Consider the following 16,953-nt stretch of genomic DNA (forward strand, 5'->3'; position numbering starts at 1 on the left):
AGATAAGTTTGGTTGGGATATGCTTTTGAAGGTGGAGCTACAGTCAATCAATAGGAGTTTGACCAAGGTGTCCTCTTTATCCAGATGTTCCAGCGATGTGGGTAAGGCCAGGGAGATGGCATCGGCAGTGGACCTGTTGCAACAGTAGGCGAACTGCAGTGGATCAATGCTCTACGGGAGCCTGAGGTTCATGTGTGCCATGACCAGCGTCCCGAAGCACTTCATGATGGTAGATGTCAGCCACAGAATGGTAGTTATTAAGGCATGCTACCTTGCTTTTCTTTGCCACCAGGATGTTGTCTAATTAAAGCACACATGACCTCCGAATGGAGCAGCAAGAGGCTAAAGAAGGTCTGCACAAGTCTTGAGGACGTGGCTGGGGAATCCATCCAAGTCTGTTTCCTACGGGTTCAGCCTCAGGAAGGCCAATTTGTCATCTGTGAGAGTGACTTGGTACAGACTGTCGGGGTGGGTGAAGTTATGTGACTGACCTGTACAAAGCAAACATAACATTTATTGAGCTCGTCAAGGGACATGTTGTTGCCAGCAATACTAATTTACTTTATTACTAGGTATACCATGCAAGCCTTGCCACAATAGATGGGTATCCGTGTAATTATCCTGGGAATCTTGCTTGGACCGAAATAATTTCTTGGCATCCTTGATGGTTTTGCGGGGTTTATAATTAGATTTATTGTACTGTCCGGGATAGTTTGGTCAGAATGCTGAACAAGCATTTCACCTGGAAATAGACCTCGGGGTACATCTATAGTTTCCGGTCGGAGAACATTTTGTATTGTCGTCTTATGCATTCATTCCTCTACACGCTTGCTGATTAAATCTCTGACGACTGTGGTACACCTTGGATTGGTTCTTGAATTTGTACCAGTCCACTGATTCAAAGGAGTTGACAAGGAAATCATCTGTTTTCTTGGAACAGTACTGTATGGCTTTCTGTACTGTATCCTCCTGGTTCAGTCAGGTAGTTAGATTTTCCAAAATGTGGTTGGGGGATGGAGCAGTAAAATAATAAAATTAGCTGAATGTTGGAAAGCATAATTGTGGTGGGCATTCCTTGGTTTGATTGGAGGAAGAGAGACGGTTGTATTGGCTAAATGTTGGTGCTGAGATAATTGCTTATGTTGAATGCGTGGACATGGCTACGCAGGGGACAAAATCAAAATTTGCTGATGATTTGGGAAGATTGTGATAAGTCTTCAGATAGTCACTGGTATACAGGTTGAACTGGTATACACGTGGAAATTTTAAACATGTGAAGTGATGAACTTTAAAGAACAAGTCAAATCAAGGTGCAATCCTAAAGTGAGCGCATCACTTTTTAAAGGTGATGGGACAGGAATCGAAAGCAGTTTTAAAAAAAACACTCAATCCTGGTCACAGAAGTTCAAAAGTAAGATGCCAGATCAGCCACAACTGAATGTTGTGTCCATTTCACCGCACTTTAGAAAAGATATATAAGGTTTTAAAAGAAAGAAAAAAAATTACTGGAATATTCCAGAGTTAAGAAATTTTCATCTTTTTGTCGGGGGAAGATTGTGTCATGCAGCACTGTCGAAGAAATTGAGTTGGAGGAAAATTAAAGGAAAAACAGAGACTGAGTTTCGCATCAAGAGGCTTTATTGCATGATATTATGAGATATGGCAGCAGTTAATTGATCAGTTAACCAATTCTCTGTCTTTGCAGCAGAATTAGCCGACAGTTATACAGTGCAGTGAACAACTTTTTTTGTTATACAATTATACGAAAATATACTTCGTCCTTGGCTATGTTTTCCTGTTATTACTATCTACTGCATGGGTATTAATTATTTCATTAGTCATAATATGCTTTTTGTTTATGTTAATCTTATTCAACAACGGATGGTTAATACAAGTCAAACATAATACAAAGGCATCTTGACATTATTCTATCTCATCTTTAATGCAGACTGCCCCCTCCCCGAGCCGATCATAAGCCGCCATTGTCTGCAACGTTTCTGTACTACTAGTGGCAGGGTGGTCTACCCAACTATTGCTGTTGTGTTTTGTTCACCAACGCTACGCATTCCCAGACAATAAACACATTTTGGAAATAACGTGTTTGGAACCTTTTTTGCTCTGCAGCTGGTCAACAAGAGATGCAATTGCCATCTCTGCACACCCTTTCGTTACCTTATTTAATTCCAACCATAATTAAGTATCCGGAGATTTTAATTTTTCTTCTACAAGCACACACATGACCTCAGACCAACTTGTCCAAGCCTGGTTTTATAACTGAGCTATTCCCATTTGGCACATATTCCACTAATCACGTACCTGTCTAAATGTCTACACATCGACATTGTACCCGCCTGTACAATTTCCTCAATTTAAAAACAACACCCTCTGTGAAGAAATTGCTGCCCGGATCTCTTTTAAATCTCCCCCTCGCGCTTTAAACCTACACTCAAGTTCTGGACTCCTGTACCTTGGGGAGGGGGACTGTGACCATTTACATTATCTGTGCTTCAGAAGATTTTGTATACTTCTATAAGGTCACCCCTCGACCTATTACGATCCAGAAAAAAATACCTGCCTATCATTATAACACAAACCCTGGTAACATCCTGGTGAATGTTTTTTGCACTGTATTCAGCTTTATGGCTTCCTTTCTATACTGATTATTATTCAATTGAGATAATTTATGCGAGTGTTAATGTTTAGATTGAACATGCAACCTTAATGTTATATAAAAACATTATTTTGCCAGATAAATGCACTGAATCATAAGGGGGGGGTGTATATATTTAATTTAAAGTAACGAGTGTTGTACTGTTTTGAGATGGAAAAATAATGTGTTGAAAATAGTTTCTAATATTTAATCTCCCACTGGCTGAATTTCTGACAGGTGGTGCTTTTGGCTGGTCCCGGTTTGGTCCTGAGTGGTGCAATGATTGCTCTTTTGGCTGTTAAGGTTTACACATTCAACTGGGATTGGTACGTTGGCATGATGTTTGGGTCAATTCTTGCCTGCACTGACCCCATTACAGCCGTCGGTCTGCTTAGGAGTCTAGGTATGATAAGAATTTTTAACATCCCTTTTGGATCTATTTGAATTGAGAACTACTTGCTACCTTTTAAAATTTTGTTTTTGGTAAAATTGTTGGATTGCAATCTACTGCCAGATTTTATTATCCCATTGCAACAACACAATGCTGCAGAATGCAGGATCTTTACAAGTGACATTTAGATTTACATAAGAGGGCTTTTCCTTAGCGTCCAGTGATTATAGAATCATACCGTACAAAAGAATGTGATTACCTTGTAGCTGTGAAAGCTCTTTGAAAGACCAATCAAAGTAGTCCCAGTTTCCTGCTCTTTCCACAATCCTTCACAAGGTCTATAAATTAATTTATTGTGGCAGGAGTTTTTGTTTTTGCAGGAATATGATTGGGGAGAAATTGAACAGCACTACAAAATGTGCTCGAGTCCTCCAATATGTATTTAGCTATAGCCTGCTAAAGCTAGAGGGGTTCTTGCTGGAAATTTGAGTGTGGTCTTCAATATCATGATTGTAACAGTCACCTGGGCCTTATCACAAATTTGTGTTCTCCATTTTCTGAAATGACTAACACAAACTGGAGCTAGTGAACTATAATTAAACCCAAGCTGTCTTGAAGTGGGGTGGGGGTGTGGTAGTAGGGCATAAATTATTTGGAACAACTGTGCCATCACCTTCTCAAAAGTGTTCAGAGTTTGGAAGGAAGTGGGTCACTCTTATTCTCAACCCACAGGAAGCAATATGAATGTGGCATGAAACGGACAAAACAGTTAAGCAGTAGTGGATGGATATCGCAGAGGTAAACAGTGATAGGAGCAAAACTACAGAGACTTGGACTTAGTCCAGGGTCATTAGACTTCTTCCCACACATGGTCAAGATCAGCGAAGAAGACATCACCTCCCTTTTCACTCCTACTGGTATTCCTCTCCCATCCTTAAAGCCACATGAGGGGTGTAGAAATAACATTTGAATGGCTCGCCCTTCTCTTACATTTGACACAACTACAATATAAATGCCAGTATTTCAGCTTCTGTGCACTGCCAGTTATTCATCTGGCAAGTACATCAATCAAACCATCTTTCGCATATAATTGGAGGCAATAGCAAAGGGATGAGGTTAGTGTACCTATGCTGGTTTATTATCATGGAAGTAAAAACCTCTGTTATTGTCCTATTATAGCAGAGCTTTAGTCACAGGAGATGATGAGAGCATGGAAGATAAAAGCATACTATTAAAATACTCGCTTAAGCTTACATCGGCCATTTGCAGTGAGCTAGGTCAGAGTGGGAGTAGGTAGGAGAATTAAACGAGCAAGGAACTGGAAGATCAGAATCACCCTGGCGGACTGAATGCAGATATTCTAAAAAGCAGTTACCTAATCTGTGTTTGATGGAATATGGAGACAACCATATTGTCAATGCCAATTTCAACGTACTACATTGGAAGAGGTCTTAGTGAATTGTTGGTTCATTGAAAAGTTTGTTTGAGTCATTGGATGGTAGAAAGGGAAGAGGTGATGGGGATATACTGACTACACCAGCGTGGCCATATTCATGCACCCACTCAGCATTCATCCAGCCTGAAAAGGTGCACTTTAAGTAGGAATGAAACACTATCTATATAATATTAAAACTGTGTGTGTGTTTCTGCCTGTCTTGTGGTTGCCAGCCTGTGGGTGCCAGCCTTTGATTCGTTGCTACGCCAACACCAGACCCACAAACGCCCAGATTTTTTCCATTTCGGTAGAGATTTCACTTTTCATTCCAAGTATACACTCATCATTAAATTTTGTTGTGTTTATGTACATATTTTAAATAAAATCCTTCTCCCCCCCACCCCCCCCCCCCCCCCACCTCACTAATTTTGTCGCCTCCTGCTGGCCAGCGACCATAACGACTGCTGGCGCCCGCCTCTCGCCTCAAAGACGCCATTTAAAAACAGCCGCACTGCTGAGTACTGGAATCTTCAGTTGGAGGACCACGTCTCCCAATGGGTCTGCACTTGGTCTAGTTAGTACCTAAAGTTGGAGGAATTCATTGAAAAGAACGGCTACGGAGACCAATTTATCTACTATATTATCTATATACTATTAAAAGTCTCGGCTTGTTTGTCTGTCTGTGTGTCTGTCTGTGAGATCAAGGAATTACGCCAAAACGGTACACAATAGCGCAAACATTTTTGAAGAATCTTACTCAGCTTTTTCCCGTGGTCGTTAGTATCAAGTTTCTTCATATTTGTTGTTATATTTCACGTTATTGATATTTAAAGTTTTTAAAAAAAGCCAACTTTGAAAATAATAACTGCCTGTGAGTGGGAGACTTTTCTAGCAGCTTCCAGTGATGATGTCACAATGCCATCTCACAGTCTAGTAATCACAATGGGATCATTTACATAAGCTGCAGGAGTCATTGTTGGTAACGGTAACGGCAGCTCTGACTGGGTCGTGCACGCAGGAGGGGGGGGGGAGGAGTGTGTGAAAGAGAGAGCTCCGACAAGCTGAAGAGTCATTTACACGCGTTACCAACGGTAACGGTAGCTCCGAGTGGGCCGCGCACGCTGGGGGGAGAGTTTGTAAGAGAGAGAGAGAGAGATCCGACAAGCTGAAGAGTAATTTCACGTTGGCAACGGTAATGGCAGCTCCGACTGGGCCATGCACCGGGGGGGGGGGGGGGGGGGGGGGGAGTTTGAGCGTGAGAGAGAGTTGCACTGGTGCTGAGTGGTAGAAACAGGTTGTGTTGGAGGAACTGGTGAGTGGTGGAAACGGGTTGCGTTTGGGGAACGGGTGAGTGGTGGAATATTGCGTTGAGAGAGAGACTGACAGAGAGACGGGGGGGGAGTGGTTAGTGTGTGGGGGGGGGACGTTAGTGTGCGGGGGGTTAGTGTGAGGGTGGGGGGCTTAGTGTGTGTGGGGGGTTAGTATGCGTGTGTGTGGGGGGGGGGGGTCATGTCTCGACGGGAACCCGTCAGCCGTGCCTGCTCAGTGGGGGGCTATGGGTGTGTGGTGGAATATTGCGTTTGGAGACCAGCTCTCCCATGTGACACCGCGCCCCCCCCTCCCCCCGCGTTGGGGGACGGTGCCCAACGGGTCCACTTGGTCTAGTAAAATATTAAACCTTTTTTTTAAAAACGGAGCCTCAAGCAAAATACAATAGAGTCTGAAAATCCAGAATAAAGTCAGAAAATGCTGGAAGTGTGCTGGGCAGGCAGCATCCATGGTGAGAGAAATAATACTTCAGGGTTCTGATGTTAACGGGAAATGTTGGCTCCTTTTCTCTAACCACTAGTGTTAGCTCTGATGAGTATGCAGAACATTTCTGTTTGCAATACTTAATTAAAATATTGGACCGCCCTTTGCATGAATAAAATACATGCTAATAAAATGAAAAATAAATGACAATGGATTTAACAGCTCATTGTCTGATCTGATGAGAGATTAATAAAACAACATTATGTCTAAACCTACACTTCAACTCTTGTAGTCTTTTAGGTTATAGGATAGTGTGTTTATTCAATACCTTTAGTGTTTCTCCTTTTGCCACCCTCACAGACAGTGAATTCTAGTCCTTGTGAAATGTAATTCAATGACAAGGCAGAAATCCATTCCTTGTCACTGAAAACAAATCCAGAATGAAACGCAAATTTATCAAAAAGCTCGCCTATTTGGATATATTATGTAACAAAAGATGTACAAGTTGTAACAGGACTTTGAAAATGGCGCCAAAACCTGGTGACTTGCAAATGGCTGTGAGCTGTTTCTATACATTCTGTACTTAACCGTGGATTCAAGAGTGTTTTATTGTCATATGTCCCAGATAGAACAATGAAATTCTTACTTGCTGCAGCACAACAGAACGTATAATCATAATAAATAATATAACAAACACTCAGGGGAAAAAAAGAACAGTCAATAACAGTGCAATAATAATAATAGCCTATTGTAGTTCATAGCTTATAAGGTTGTAGTGTTTAATAGCTGTAGGGAAGAAGCTGTTCCTGAACCTGGACGTTACAGTTCTCAGGCTCCTGTACCTTCTTCCCGATGGCAGTGGTGAGATGAGTGTGTGGCCAGGATGGTGTGGGTCTTTGATGGTTGCCTTTTTGAGGCAGCGACTACGATAGATCCCTTCGATGGTGGGGAGGTCAGAGCCAGTGATGGCCTGGGCAGTGTTTACAACTTTTTGCAGTCTTTCCTGCTCCTGGACGTTCAAGTTGCCGAACCAGGCTACGATGCAACCAGTCAGTATACTCTACTGTGCACCAGTTGAAGTTCGAGAGAGTCCTCCTTGACACACCGACTCTCAGGAATTAGAAGCTCTGATGTGCTTTCTTTATGATTGCGTCAATGTGCTGGGTCCAGGAAAGTTGGTCGGAAATATGCATGCCAAGGAATTTGAAGTTTTTGACTCTCCTCCACCATCGTCCCATTCATGTAAATAGGATTGTGGGTCTTCAACCTTCCTCTTCCAAGGTCCACAATCAGTTCTTTGGTTTTGCTGATATTGAGAGCCAGGTTGTGTATGGTCAGTCGGTCGAACTCTCACTTCTATACTCTGACTCATCACCATCTGTAATTTGTCCCACAACAGTGGTGTCATCAGCAAACTTGAAAATGGTGTTCACACTATGTTCGGCTACACAGTCATGAGTATAGAGTGAGTAGAGCAGGGGGCTGAGCACGCAGCCTTGACGTGCTCCCGTACTGATTATCATTGAAGATGAAGTGTTTCTGCCAATTCGAACAGACTGTGGTCTGTGGATGAGCAAGTAAAGGATCCAATTACAGAGGGATGTGCAGTGATCCAGTTCCGTGATTCAATTATTAAAAAATAATATTTACACTACAATAAAACAAGCCAGAACCCACCACCATAATACAATACAAACATATATCCATAATAAACTACTATACAACTATGTTACAATCCTTATTGAGGATACATTCAACACCCTGCGGAGCCCAGCAGTCCCGGAACTCCCTCAGGGTGCCCCTAGACAGGGCGTATTCTCTTTCTAACCCCACCCGGGCACGGACGTAACCCCGGAAAAGGGGCAGGCAGCCGGCTCGGGTAGAGCCCTTCACCGTCTGGCGCCGTGACTCGTGGATGGCCAGCTTGGCCAGGCCCAGGAGCAACCCAACCAGGACATCTTCAGCCCTACCCTCTCCCCTAAGCACAGCGTGTCTAAAGATGAGGATCGTGGGTGAAAAATGCAGCCAGAAGGCAAGGAGCAGCCCCTTTAGGTATTCAAACAGTGGCTGCAGCCTCACGCACTCCATGTACACGTGGTAGACAGACTCTTCCAGCCTGAAAAAGTGGCAGGCGGCTGGCGAGTCTGAACCGCGAGAGAAACAGGTTGCAGGGAACACCTCGGTGCAATGCCCTCCACCCCAGGTCCCCAATGTAAAATAAAATTTGTAATGACCAGCATTTACAAATTATTGATGAATCTAGTCAAGAGTTATTTATTGTCATGTGTCCCTGATGGGACAATGAAATTCTTGCTTGCTGCAGCACAACAGAATATTGTAAACAAAATACAGAACAGTTCAGTGTGTCTATATACCATAGACCATATATATACACATAAATAAACAGATAAAGTGCAATAGGCTGTTATAGTTCAAAGTTTGTTTGATGTCGTGTTTAATAGCATGATGGCTGCGGGGAAGGGGCTGTTCCTGAACCTGGATGTTCCAGATTTCAAGCTCCAGTACCTTCTTCCCGATGGCAACGGGGAGAATGAGTGTGTGGCCAAGATGGTGTGGGTCTTTGATGATGTTGGCAGCCTTTTTGAGGCAGCGACTGCGATAGATCCCTTCGATGGTGGGGAGGTCAGAGCCGATGATGGACTGGGCAGTGGTCACAGCTTTCTGCATTCTTTTCCGCTCCTGGACGTTCAAGTTGCCGAACTATGCCACGATGCAACCAGTCAGAATGCTCTCTACTGTGCACTTGTAGAAGTTCGAGAGAGTTCTCTTTGCCATACCGACTCTCCGCAATTTTCGCAGGAAGTAGAGGCGCTGATATGCCTTCTTTATGATTGCATCAGTGTGCTGGGACCAGGAAAGAATTTCGGAAATATGCACACCCAGGAATTTGAAGTTCTTGACCCTTTCCACCATCGTCCTGTTGATGTAAACGGGATTGTGGGTCCCTATCCTACCCCTTCCAGTCCACAATCAGTTCCTTGGTTTCGCTGGTGTTGAGAGCCAGGTTGTTGTGCTGGCACCATTTGGTAAATCGGTCGATCTCACTTCTATACTCTGATTCATCAGCATCAGTGATTCATCCCACAACACTGGTGTCGTCAGCAAACTTGATGATGAAGTTCGCACTATGTCTGGCTATGTACAGTGTACATGTCTAGCTATGTACACTGTACACTATATACAGTGTCACCCAGTCTGACTCTCGCAAACACAACACAGATAGAATTGTTCTTGGGATTAAAAGCTCAAATCAGGTGGGAATACCAGGAGAGGAGGGTTGCAGTCGTGCTACCAAGAGATTTGCTGCTTTTGTGCATATTTGGAAGAATAAATTAATTTAACACTCCAGAGGCAATTTGGTGTTCATGGAGCCTGCCTGAACGTTAACTTTAACATCAAAACTAAAGAGAATCATAACATCAGAGGCTGCCATCATCGGTCTGTTTTGTGGATCCTTCGGTGTTGCTTTTGAAGAATCTGGATTTTTGAAAATCTCCTAGTTGGTCCACTATATCTTTTTACAGTGCTCTAGTTGCTAGGTATTTCCCATTGGATTGAGTTTAGTGAGGATTAGTTGTCTTTTTCATACTGCTTGTATGAAAAAAGACAACAAATCCTCACTAAAGTCAATCAAGATAGGCTTTTATCTTTCTCGAGATTGACCAAACGTAAATAAATATTCAAATAATGCAATATTTGCTTTGGTTTACCTTCTCTATCATCTCATCCAAGAAGTGAAACAAAAAATATTGGGCAAGTACCCATAACCCTTGGTATTGCATCGTGTGATTAAGCAGAGGGAGTGCCATTTTAAAAAAATCTTATTTTGAAGACTTAGAAATACTATTCAGATTTTTTTTTTACTACTATGGACAAGAAATTGGGCTAAATCTTTTTTCCACCACCTACCTTCTCCCTGTCATAATACAGTTTCTTGTTGACAACTGTTATAGAATGTGTTTGCCAAGAAATCTTTGTCACAAAGGAGGCTAAAATGCTTGTTGCAGTATCAGAAAAGAGGATTCTGAAGAGCCCTGAAGACACTACTAATGAACCAGGTCTTCATAAGCCAAAAGAGGTCCAGAACAATGTTGAGGGAGCTACTGAAGACTATTCTTCCAATATTTTTGAACTGATGACTGTTCCTCCAATATTTTTGAACTGATGACTGTTCCTCCAATATTTTTCTCTGCCATTTTCCTGTGGTCAGTAATAACTTGTGCAGAAGGATATTTTTTGTGGATTGACAGGACCTGTTTCCCTGCCGTCATTTATATGTATTGAGCAATGATGTATTAGTAACAATGCAATATAAAGGTGGGATAGAATTTGGTGGACGATTAATATTCTGTCACCTGATGGAGAAGAACATTTAATCAGTGATCTGATAACGTCTAATGTAACTACCAAGATTTGTGGCAAAAAAAATAATTGTTGGCATGGGAAAAAATGTATCAGGTAGGAAAATATGATTTGAAACAACTTTACACTTAAGAATCTACTGAAAACATCTCAAATACTCCATATACCTGTAACTGAACATCCAATGTTTGCACGCGCTCTCAACACTTGTTTATTTTGCTGGATTTGGCATGATTTTACAGTCTCGCCTCTCACCTAGTTTGGATGTGAAAGGCTAATCTTCCTGTTGGACAACACTCCTGTCACATCTAGTCTTGCTCAGGCCTTGCCTCTTGAATGGCTGTGAATGTAAGGCAAGCCAAGGCTGCATCGAGAGCTTGGCCTTGTATTGCTGCTATTTGGTTTTCACAGTCTTTAAATGTCTCTGACATTTAGAAATATTTAAAAAGTGCCAAAATTAAGGAAATTAAAATTGCAAAACAGTGCCAAAATTAAGGAAATTAAAATTGCAAAACAATTAGAAACATTGAAATATTAAAGAAATACTTTCCTTTGGCTCAATCATCTGGATAGTGTTGGCCCAGTGACACAATACCTAGGTGCATGGGATTCCACTTTTTGGGTTTAAGTGGAATCAAATAAGTGTGATGACTAGAGCCAGGATTTTGCCATTAGTGCCTTTTCATGCCTTTTTTGATGATTTCCCCAGGATAATGTCTTTTTCCAAATCAGCCTTTTTTTTGCCGTTTTGCTAAAAGGTCGTGCCATTTTCTCTAGTTGTACCGTGATTACAATGACGTTTTCTATGTTAACACGTTAATATTAATGTTATTATTAACGTGTTAACAAAGTATAATTTACAAGAAAACTTCCACCACCGAGGCGAAACCCGGGGCGCCACCGTCGGTCGTTCATTCGGTCGTGCCACTGCCCGCTGGTTCAGTTTTCTCCAAGATCTATTTAAGAAAGAACTGTAGATGGTGGAAAAATTGAAGGTAGACAAAAAATGATGGAGAAACTCAGCGGGTGAGGCAGCATCTATGGAGAGAAGGAATAGGTGATGTTTTGGGTCAAGACTCTTCTTCAGACTGTTGTGGGGGGGGGGGGGGCGGGAAAAAAAAAGGAAGAGGCGGAGACAGTAGGACTAGAAGGAGAACTGGTAAAGGGGGAGGAGGGAGAAGACAAGGGCTATCTAAAATTAGAGAAGTCAATGTTGATACCGATGGGGTGTAGACTACCCAAGCGAAATACCCAAGCTTGTCTCCTCACTACATTTACTGCTGGCTCCAGTCACAAATCTGAGTTTGAGTGATCTGGGCAAGGCATTCATTGATGCTGGAATTCCACTGTGGAAATTGGAAAATGAATCTCTCAGAGGTTTTTTAGAGAATTACACAGAGGAACATATACCAAGCAAGTCATCATTATGGAAAAATTATGTTGTCAGCAACTTCATTGTGTGCAGAAAATTAGAGATGAAGTTGCATGCAACCAAATATGGATCCCAATAGACGAGACAATCGATGCTGTGGGGAGATATGTTGCCAATGTGGTCATCGGTACACTGGAGGCAGGTCAACCATCAAAGGATTATTTGTTGACATTGGAAGTATTGGGGAAGTCAAACAGCTCAACTATTGCTCAGTTGTTTTCATCTTTACTTGCTGTACTTTGGTCAGAATGTATCAAACACGAGAATGTACTTCTGTTTGTGATTTAAAGTTTTATTCCCCAAAATGTTGCATTTGATGTGGTTAGCTCAAGAACTTCATAGAATTGCCAAGCATAGACATAGCTTGTTTCCAAATGTCCATCGCCTAGTTTCCAATGTCAAGAAAATCTTCCTCAAAGTACCGTCACGTGTACAGTTGTTCAAGGAAATGGCACCCGAGATTCCGCTACCTCCTCAGCCCGTTTTGACTAGGCGGGGTACATGGCTCTCTGCTGTACTCTACTATGCTGCAAACTGTGAAAAGATAAAATAAATCATCAACTGTTTTGAAGAAGAAGAATCTGCTGCAATCAGGATTGTCAGTGAAATCATATAGGAAAAAGTCCCTCCATTGCGATCATTGCGAGTATATTGCTTCCAATTTTGCAAACTTCCCACAAGCTATCACTTCCCTTGAGAAATGTGGCAAAACATTAGTGAATAACTTGCAGGTTTTCAACAAAGTAACTGATGATATTCGTAAAGTTCTTGGTGCTATAGGTAGACATACAAGGAAAATTTGAGAGATTGATTTTAGCTAACAAAGATCTTGAAGGAATACAAAACATAGCTAAAGTTCTCAAAGGTAGTTGTAATGCACAAGATATCAACATGAATATAGAGTCTGTAGCTTGTTTTGGCTATGCATCAGTGACCTCAGCTGGGGTAGAAAGAAGTTTTTCACAATTGAAGCATATTCTGTCTGACAGATGGCAGGCATAGTTTAACACCAGATAATTTGAAGAAAATGCTAGTTATTATGTGGAACCAGGCAATTTTGGTCATTTATAGTATACCTTTATTATATTATTATTTTTAACCATATTTTGGTGGTGGAAATAAAGGCCTTTTTATGCTTTTTTTGTCTTTTTGTGTGTGTCAATAAATGCCTTTTTCGAGCCTTTTTTGTAATTTTATTATGCCTTTTTGCCTGCCTATTTCAGAGTATTTTAGTACCTAAACATCTTGGCTCTAGTGATCACCTAAGTGCTGCCTTCTTATCAGTTGAACTCTTAGATTTCTGCGTGCTACAGAATGTTTGAAAACATATAATTCACTGAAACCTCGAACTGCTGATTCCAGCCCATTAAATCTGCATAGAATCTGCAGTGTATTTGCATATGGTATAAAGCTTTCAGTCACCATGGTGCTATGAGGTAGAACATCTTCTGAACTTGGGGGAGGGGCTGTGAGAATGGTGGACTGGGGCAGAACAATGAATTTTGTTGAAAAGCCATTCTAAACAATGATCCAGCAATAATGCCTATAGTTTCAGAGGCCTGTAGAACAGTTTTCAGGTAGTTTAGCGATTTAATTTTAGTTTGAAGATACGGCGTGGAAACAGGCCCTTCAGTCCATGCTAACTAATGATCACCCAGACGCTAGGTCTATCTTGCACATCGGGAACAATTTACAGAGGCCATTTAACCTACAAACACGCACATCATTGGAATGTGGGAGGAAACCGAAACCCGAGAAAACCCTCACGATCACAGAGAGAATGTACAAACTATGTACAGACACAGTTGATTTTATAATTATAATAATCTTTCTTTCAGTGGTGTCATTGTAGAATATCCTGTATTGACATCATTGCAGCTGCCAGTCAGAGAAGAAATTCTCATAGAACCACCCTGGCAGCAGGGAAAGTGTTTTTTTTTCAAAAGGATCAAATAAGATGAAGATTAAAACAGAAATATGTAACTGCTTGATTTATGACTTTGCTTGATGTTTAAATAGCAACCAAACTTTTTTCCACTTAAATTATCTATGCAAATTTTGAAAATAAATTAAATTACTAAATAGGAACGTAGAGATTAAAATGTACTGAAATGGTCTATATTGAAAATATACTATATACATCCAATTTAGGTGCAAACAAAGCTCTTACTCTATTAATCGAAGGGGAATCATTGCTGAATGATGGCACTTCCATTGTCATGTTTGAAGTCTTTCGGGATCTTTCTCTTGAACCAAATGATGTTGATGGTAAGAACAAACCTTAAAAAAAATGATGTATATTCTTTTAGTCAGAGTATGCAGCATATCTCCAATTATGCTTTAAGTTTACATATTAATGTATTTGTATTTGGATCTCTATCATTTGGGGATAGACACCAAAAGCGGGACAGACAGCATCTCTGGAGAGAAGGAATGGGTGACACTTCGGATTGAGACCCATCTTCAGACTGTCAATTGGGGACTTGGTTGTAGTGGAGTAGTCTCAGGAAATGTAGAATGAGCTTGTTAAGGGAATACAATGTATGCAGATATAGGCTTTTATTCATTAACCAAGCTGTATTTCAAATAGATATGCCTAAACACAATAGTTGTATTCCTATGAAATCATGCACTATAAAAATAATTACGTCAGTAGGGTAAAGGGTTCAGGGCGAGAGTGTTTCAGACTTCCAATTAAAACGTTTTATTTTCCTGCAGGATTTCAAATACAAGGTTCTTTTTAACAACTTAATACATGTATTTTTGTTACTGCAAGCTAAAATACAAAGCAGCATTGCTTAATAGAACAACATTGCACAAGTGTCAATCAAGACAATTACTTGTCAATTTCAATAGCCTCTTGCAGAATAATTTACAGCCTGTGTTCTTAAAGCAACGGTGGTGTCTGATCACTGTAGGGGGCCACATGGAAATAGTTTTATTTTCTTATGGCTACTTTCTTGTCAATTTCCAAAGTAACTTTTAAGTGGTTCTCTGGTTCCTGATCAAAATCTCGTTATAACCAATTTGGCCTGTGTAATTCAAGTTAGTGTTCCCAAATTCATCAACTGTGTATTGCCAATTAGCATTATGAGGGTATGCATTATATTAGAACTACTTGCATTTGTCGCTTCAAGCCGAAAAATCTTGCATAAAATGGTTCAGCATAGAAAGTGAAAATTTGTGTGTGAGTGAGGGCCTTATCAGCTGGTGCTCTTAGTAATATCTCTTTTTCTATCATCAAATATAACAAATGTCTTTTTACACACTATTAATTTTTTTTAATTGTTTAACAACTTCCAAACCCTTCAGCCCCAGAGAGGAAGTTTAATTAGTGTATTATAAGGTGGAATAATTAGACTACTTATTTTGGAATCAAGAATGACAACGCAAATTGTGATTTTAAACAGTGAGACAACAAACTGCCATGAGACAAATGGATGTACAAGTCTTGGTACATGCAATGCAAAATGTTAGCATGGAGACATTAATCTGAACAAGGGTCCTAACCCGAAACATCTACCCATTTCCCCCCACAGATGCTGCCTGAGCTGCTGAATTCTTCCTGCACTTTATTTATTTTGCATGAAAAGTTAACATGCAGGCAGTGCAGTAACTAGGAAGACTAACGGAATGTTGAACCTTTTTATTGTAGGAGGTTGAAGTCTAAGAGCAGGGAGGCTTTTATATGACTTTACTTGATGACGATGCTCCTGGAAAATTGCAGTCAACTTTGATCTCATATTTAGGGGAAGATATACTTTAATTGAAAGCAACAAAGAAAATATTTAGCCAGGCTGGTTCCTAGGATGAATTGTTGATGTCTAATAATTGGAATTTAGAAGAGTAAGAAGTGATCTCATTAGAAATGTAAAATTCTGAGCGTGAATGTTAAGAGGATGTTCTCCCATGGGTGGGGGAAGAAGGGACTAGAATTTCAGGACATGGTTTCAAAATGAGAGATGGGGAAAAATTACTTCCAACATGTATTTTTTGATTTGCTTCCCTGTAAGCATTTAAACTACAAAGCTTAAAGTTATGGGAAATAAAAGGAAAATTATTTAGACCACTATTTGTTGAAACCAATGTTTTCTGTTTTTCTACAGCTACTGAACTTGCTGTAAGACTGCTGCTGAAGGTGCTTGTCAGCCCAATATTTGGATATGCTATGTCCAAAATCACCATGTTTGGCCTGACCTATATTTTTAATGATGGTTTAACGGAGATAACAATAAGTTTGGCGCTTACTTATGTAACATTCTATACCAGTAAGCATGTTTTGATTTTTACAAAGTTTATTCATAAGATTTCCATACCACATATGAAGATAGAGTATTGATCATCAAATTTGTATTTGCTATTCTGTGAACTATTGATAATAATTTGTAATGTTGGCGAACTTCAACCACTTAAACATCTGGATATCTACCAAAACCAATTAACGTGAGTAAAATAGTGTTCGGAAAAGGTTCTTTATTTTTTTGTGCATTATATGTTTCAGTTTAGTTTAGAGGTACAGTGAAAAGCTTTTTGTTGTGTGCTAACTGGTCAGCAGAAAGACAATACATGATTACAATTTACAGTGTATAGATACATGATAATAGAATAACTTTTAGTGCAAGGTAAAGCCAGCAAGTCTGATTAAGGATAGTCCGAGGGTCATCAAAGAGGTAAGTGGTTCAGCAATGCTCTCCGCTCGGCTCTAGTTCTCGGGTCTCCGCTCGCCGCTTGCGCTCGGCTCGGGTCTCGGGTCTCCACTCGGCACGGCCGGCCGCCGGGCACATCATCGGCCGTGGTTGTGCGCATGTGCGGCCCTGCACATGCGCACTGCCACGGCAACTGGTCGGCGTCGGCCACTTTCTCCCTCCCTTTGCATTGTGGGAACTCTGGACGCCATTGCTGTTGCTCAC

At 40.9% G+C, this 16,953-nt stretch overlaps 1 protein-coding gene across 1 annotated transcript in view; it reads left to right on the forward strand.

The window, feature by feature from the left end:
• The window catches only part of LOC116984405 (sodium/hydrogen exchanger 10-like), a 147,787-nt gene that overhangs the window by 22,646 nt on the left and 108,188 nt on the right, over positions 1-16,953 (forward strand). Inside the window, exons 4-6 of the mRNA XM_033038559.1 lie at positions 2,888-3,053; positions 14,195-14,311; positions 16,150-16,379. Of these exons, the coding sequence (XP_032894450.1) occupies positions 2,888-3,053; positions 14,195-14,311; positions 16,150-16,379 (513 nt within the window). The remainder of the gene's footprint in view (positions 1-2,887; positions 3,054-14,194; positions 14,312-16,149; positions 16,380-16,953) is intronic.

This window comes from Amblyraja radiata, chromosome 20 (genome assembly GCF_010909765.2).
Source record: "Amblyraja radiata isolate CabotCenter1 chromosome 20, sAmbRad1.1.pri, whole genome shotgun sequence".
Classification (NCBI taxonomy): Eukaryota; Metazoa; Chordata; class Chondrichthyes; order Rajiformes; family Rajidae; genus Amblyraja; species Amblyraja radiata.